Below are 6,431 nucleotides of genomic sequence, written 5' to 3' on the forward strand. Positions count from 1 at the left end.
CATAACTAAAGAACTTAAACTAAAAACGTCAATACCCAGTAAGCAACTCCAATAGCAAATCAAATTAACTCCAATAAAGAATCAAATTTCCAAAATAACTGTTTGACCAACTCAGCTAAAGCTACTATTAAACTAATACTTTAGTAGCAGTGAAGTATGAGTATCCTCCTCGGATATGCAAAAACAAATACGCATGGAATGCGACTAATCAGGCAAGATAAAGCCATGAAAGAAGAAAGCTGCATATTTATCGGAATGCATATGAGAATCATATTCTCGTTAGATTGAAGACAAAGGAATCAACTGTCCATATTTTGTTTGGAATGGCATCTCGAAATCGACGTACAATATATATTATCATTTTAACTAATTTCTTGCACGTTTTCTTGTTTTTTTTTTTTTTTTTTTTTTTTTTTGTGTTATAAACTTTTTAAAATGACCCTTTTTCATTAGCATATATTATCATTGGTCACACTTATGTAAAACCGTGGATCTTTATTCGTGAGATAGGTTAGATCGGGTCGAATCAGCATACAAATGTCATGCTTATATGCACAAATGTCACATTTATATGTTCAAACGTAATACTAATCAAGAATAAAAAAATTTGTCATTTATAAGAAAAAATGTAATACTTTTATATTTGATGTAAAAATATTACATTTTTTATAATAAGTAAGTGCCCCTTATAAGGCAAAATATAATAATTTGAGAAAAAATGTAATACTTTTAAATCGAAATGTAAAAGTATTACATTTACCAATAACACAAATTTTATTCCAAATTAATATTACATTTGAGCATATAAGGTCATTTGTGCATATCAGTATTACATTCCAACCCGTCTCACGGTGAGACGGTCTCACACAAATTTTTGCCTATTACATGTATGATTATAAGAATTCCCCATTTTCAATCATTTTTCTAATTTTCCTGGTAAGAGTGACACTAAAATACTTCTTTTTGAAAAAGGAAAAATTAGTTACTAGTAAAAATGCAATCAATACATACCACTCAACTTGGCATTATAATTAATTGATTGTCAAATTACAGAACCCTAAATGGGCCATTTAGACCAATCATCACTAACCATAAAGCTGGAGGGCCCATAATATTACTCTCATAGAAATAAAAATTTAAAGCACCCATTTTGGAAATGAACTACAATGACCAAAACTTTGAATCTATGATTCTAAACAGTTTACAAAATTTGTATGCATAAGCTGTCAAGGACAGTTGCAATTACTTGAATGATATTAGTACACTCTACCTCTTTTTGTGTTTATGCCCAGCATCAGCATCTGCATCTTTTGACTTCCTCTTCATCCCACCTTTAGAAGCTCTTTTTGGTGCCTGAGGTCAAAGATGATAGATACATCTAATCAAGCAGAAACAAGTTCACACTACCAGTTACAGAATAGAAGCCCGTTCGGGTTGCCAAAAATAAGAATGTGTAGTGGATCATAGTCGATAAGGTGAGGTAAAATAATAACCAAAAGATGGCGGCCAGATTTCTCTTTGATAGGGACCTAATTTGGGAAACAAAAGAGGTTCTGGCAGGTCATGTAATCAAAGGAAAACAATAATAGTGAATGAGAGTTTGTTACTATACCTCTGCCGAGAATGTTTTAAGAGGATCTCTAGATCTTTTAAATTTTCCCTTCAACCCCCCTTTGCGGCGAGGAGCATTCTCGTTTCCCATTGCTGCTCTAGCAAGTTTTACAATCTTGCTAGCTTCCTGTGTTGTTGGGTCCAGAAGGTAGTCAGGCACATCGCGCAGGTGTGGAGCAGGAGCCTTCTTACTAAGGGTTTTGTCATGTTTCAAAAGATCTTTCCATACCATAAAAGATACGTGTAAGTATCATGCTTAAAAGTTTCGCAAAATTTCAAAAAAAAAAAGTATAGCTTTAATACCTAAATCCCGAGGATTATCTTGAAAATGAGCCTTCAACCTGAACAGAATAAGCATCCACCAAATTATTGAATGGTACAAGTGGGTGACATGGGAGTAAAGAAGAGATCCCAAACATGTTTCAAAAAGAAAGTGGGGTTGGGGTGAACAGGAGAGAAAGAGGAAGCTGTCTGTGTGTTTGCGAGTATCCCTAAAAAGAAAGAACAATAAGGAAATAAAAATAAGAATCTCTGTGAACTTACTTTTGAGAATTGAGAATTTCATTTCTCAGATCCTGAGCACGTGATTCTCTTACAGCAACTTTGGTAACGCTCCTTGCCACATCCTGTAATGTTGTAATTTTTAAAGATATCAATAGCAATACAGAAAATCACACATTTGAACAATTATCAATCTCTCACAGCTTTTTTACACTTGGGAGAAAATCTCTTTCAATAAGGACATAAGAGGGTTCACATGCTCATTAGACTGCACCAAAGTATATTGCATCCTTGAGAGTTGAGATATGTGCATGGATGTTGTCGGGAAAAAAAATGTACAATTATCAAGCAGAGCAAAAATATTATCTTGTCAAAAGAGCATTTTCTGGTTAATATCATTCGAAAAGCTTTATGAAATAGTTTCAAACAACAGATATATATTATTACCTCAGCTCTATATCTCAAAGACTCTACTGCATTCTTAGTGAGCAATGGAAAGGGAGCAATAAAATTTGATTCATTGCCATCATTTTCTCCTAATAAAGATTTGACCTCTTGAATAATTTCAGCTTCTTCTGGAGAAACCTGTTTAAACACAATCATAAGATTTTAAAATCTCTGGATAGAAAAAAATGTTCACCTTTCCAACTATACTATGGCAATGGAAAATATAGAATTTATGAAATACAATTGATACATTGAACTGCAGCTAACCTGGTCCCAAGATATTGAAATTGTAATTTTATTTTATTTAAAAAAAAAAAAATCATAAGAAAAGCAAAAAATTCCATTATGCACACACATGCATTTTACATATCTCCTCAAATACTTACAAGGGAGACAGATGCACCCGTATTATATGCTCTACCAGTACGTCCAATGCGATGAACATAGCCTGCAGCTGTTTGAGGCATGTCAAAATTGATTACCTGTTAAAATGTAGAATAAATAGATTCCTACAATTAGTTCCAAGAACAAGTAGATAAAAATATGAGACAACCTAAAATTAAAAAGTGATTTCAAATTGGGAACACTCCAGAAAAGATGCTTGCAATAACATAAGCTTACAGTGTGCACATTTTTGAAGTCTATTCCTCTCACAACCCCAAATTCAGAGTCCAATTTCTGCTTTGGATGCCTTTTAGATTTTTTCTGTTCCTTGCGGCTTCTACCATCAATCTGCTCTTTTCCTTCTGAATGGCTGTCATCAGTTGCAATCAAGTAATCAAATAGGCCAGCATTGAATTCCTAATTTAGAAGCAGTAACACAAGCGATCAGTCTGACAAGATATACAAAGGATAAAAATATATATACCTGAAGGCAAATAAAATTCAAATTTTCATAAGATTATAGCACAGGCATTACACCTCCAGAATGTGCAGACGTGAATTCTGTGGAAGCTCAGCATTTAAAACGGCAGCCTTAATCCCGAACTGTCAGTAAGATTTTCAACAAAAAAGATTAAACTTAAGAACTTCAATTGCTTCTGTTATATTCTAAGATTGGCCAAGGTCACTCAACTAGGCTATAATGCACCTGGGCCAAACCACACTAAAAATTGAATCCAATCAATTAGCTAGTCTAACTCATGACCTTGTAAACCCAACAATATAGGAAACTCTAGAGGATAAGGCACCTCCAGATGCTTAAAACTATACAAGTGGAAAAGCTACCTGTTCAAAAAATAATTTCAGTCTAAAACTCATGTCAATAGAATTTGTAAATATGAGGACTCTCTTCTGAACCAACTCAAGCTTCAGGAGGGCGAGGATATGTACAAGCTTGTCATTGGAACTGCAAGAAATCTAAACACACGAGAAAAAAAAATGGTAATAAAAGCTCACACCGTCATAAGTCAAAATGATATTAAATCAGGTATTTTAGTTATAAGGCACAAAAGCTCTTACATAAAATTGCTGGACATTCTTGGGAATTATGTCATCCTTAACATCACCCACTTCGGGTAAAGTTAAGATGTAGGGATTATGTAATATAAGCTTCTTCAGCTTCTCAACATCATCACTGCAATGATATTTACATGAAAAAACAGATTAACACCAATCTTTTGAAATCTGGAGATGGATAAAATAAAATCTAATATTTAAATTTATGTGCCTGTGCACAAATTTTAACAATCTATTCCATATAAAATTTAGAAGAAATATATAAGAGCAAATGTGTTCCAGAGAAGGGATAAATTCAAGAACACTATCACTCTCTTTCATATATGAGAGATTAAACAAATAGCAATGTGATGAAATTCAAAAGTGAACATGCAGAACATCCAGAGCAAACGGCAGATCAGACCTTGAAGTAGCTGACATGAGAAGGCACTGGCAGCGCTTAGGTATGTGAGATGTAAGAGCTTTTAGATCATCTTCGTAACCATATGACAAAAGAAGGTCGGCCTAAAAAAACACAAAATATCAAACTCGTGCACATTAAAAGTTAAAACATCCATGCAGTAAAAATATAAATTTCAACTATTCAAATTAGGAAAGGTAATGTAAGCAACAATCTAATTAACCTTTCAGAAAGGTTGTACTAGTTCACCAAGAAATGCATAACAACATTTGTCCAATTACATAAAGCAAAAAAAAAAAAAAAAAGCAAATTTCACCCACCTCATCTAGCACAATAATTGAGAGGGAATTTTGAAGAGCTTCTGCTTGAAGAACACTATTTGATAAGCACGTCTGAATGCAAGCTGGTGTAGATACAAGAATTTCAGGAGACCCAGCAAATGTGGTTCTCTGCATATTAAAGTTCAGGCAGTCACCTCTGTTAATATTGCATCATCAAATTAAGTATACTAACATCTGCAGGCAGGCAATTAGTGAACTTAAGTACTTAACCTACAAGGTCAGAAATTGACATGGTACTTGTAAATTGAACAACTTTTAATTGCACTCTACACAACTCAAGTAAGGACATAGCTTCCAAATAAACCTGAAAAAATAGTATTAGTAGTAGCAAAATACAAAAAGTTCAAAATTTATTAAAATAAAATTTCAATTGACCCTAAGCTTAAAATTTCAAACAGTGGAATAAAATTCATACTTGCTGGCAGAGTTCACGAGTAGGAACGAGAATGAAGGCAGAGGGAGCAGAATTGTTCTTGGAAGGCGAATTGGAGAAAAGCTTCTGAAGCAAAGGAAGGAGGTAGGCGAAGGTCTTTCCAGAACCAGTCTTTGCTCGCGCAACCACATCTTTACCTTCCTGTAAAAACCATCAAACTGTAGGTCAGCTGACAAGTAGGGTATCTAATGACTGAAGATGATAGGAGAATGGCGTACAAGGATAAGAGGGATAGCAACGCGCTGGATGGGAGTTGGTTTCTCAATGCTTTTCTTGCTAAGAGCACGGACAAGTCGAGGGTCCAGACCTAATTCTTCGAACGTCTGCTCTTCTTCTTCACCATCTGACGACTCCGCATTTGGCTGCTCTTCTTCGGGATGTTGTTCTTCGTTTGGCTCCTCTTCTTTTTCCTTGTGAATTCGTGATTTCTCCTTCTTCGCCATGGCAGAGTGCTGGAAGAGACGGAGAGCGACTGAATGAGAAAGGATAGGCGCCAAGGGTTTAGGGTTTCAGTTTTGCAGTAGGCAAATTGGCATAAGGATTAAAGATTCAATTTTAGAGTCAAAACCCGAAGTCTTACCCGACCCGTTTTGCCTGTGACTATCCTTGTCCAGTTCCACTTGTTAGTTGGTTTGATAAAATAATTGTTGAGCACATGAATTTATTTTATTAATAATTATATATAAAATAAAATTAAAGAACATTTAATAACAAATATTATTTGTCATAAACAAATACATTACAATATAAAATAAAAATACAAATATGTAGATTAAAATAAAAAATCATAATTAACTAAAAACTTAGACTTGAAAAACAATATTATTTCATAAGCAACATGATGTAATAAAAAATAAAATAGAATATATAATTACAAAAATAATTAAATATGATACATATAATACATTAATATAAAATATATATTTTATAATAATTAGAATTAAAATGACCAAATCTATAAATATCCATGGTAATCTTAGATAACTTTCACATTTTTCGAATATGTTACTGATGGATATATTACGATAGGAGCAAATCGACCCGTAGAAGTGGAGCAAGATCTGGGGCCCCGGGGGTTAAGGCCCGTGCTCAGCCTATGAGGCCTCGACCCATAGGTCCTCGGCTAGGAGTAGGTGCCAACCCCAAAGGGGTCGGCCATAAACCGGTCCGACCTGGGAACCAGTCAGCCGGGCGCGGTCAACTTGGATCCAACCCCCCGCCCCCGCCTTTAGGGGGTGGC

General features: G+C 34.7%; 1 protein-coding gene across 2 annotated transcripts; it reads right to left on the reverse strand.

Annotated features, from left to right (window-relative positions):
- Nucleotides 1-1,102: 1,102 nt before the first annotated feature.
- LOC109177865 (DEAD-box ATP-dependent RNA helicase 16) lies at nt 1,103-5,721 on the reverse strand. 2 transcript variants are annotated; one of them, XM_019327340.1, is made up of 16 exons: nt 5,410-5,721; nt 5,174-5,332; nt 4,973-5,062; nt 4,738-4,866; nt 4,421-4,521; nt 4,021-4,135; nt 3,787-3,918; nt 3,481-3,546; nt 3,181-3,360; nt 2,946-3,041; nt 2,560-2,697; nt 2,155-2,237; nt 1,915-1,952; nt 1,613-1,830; nt 1,254-1,353; nt 1,103-1,217 (listed from the first exon to the last, which is right to left on the reverse strand). In XM_019327340.1, the coding sequence occupies exons 1-15, from the start codon at nt 5,632-5,634 to the stop codon at nt 1,267-1,269; spliced, it is 1,857 nt and encodes a 618-aa protein (XP_019182885.1). In that variant the 5' UTR covers nt 5,635-5,721; the 3' UTR covers nt 1,103-1,217; nt 1,254-1,266. The 2 variants fall into 2 exon arrangements, with proteins under 2 accessions (XP_019182885.1, XP_019182884.1); XM_019327339.1 differs by having other exon boundaries at nt 1,103-1,353.
- Between the last annotated feature and the right edge of the window lie 710 nt (nt 5,722-6,431).

This window comes from Ipomoea nil, unplaced genomic scaffold (genome assembly GCF_001879475.1).
Source record: "Ipomoea nil cultivar Tokyo-kokei standard unplaced genomic scaffold, Asagao_1.1 scaffold0805, whole genome shotgun sequence".
Classification (NCBI taxonomy): domain Eukaryota; kingdom Viridiplantae; phylum Streptophyta; class Magnoliopsida; order Solanales; family Convolvulaceae; genus Ipomoea; species Ipomoea nil.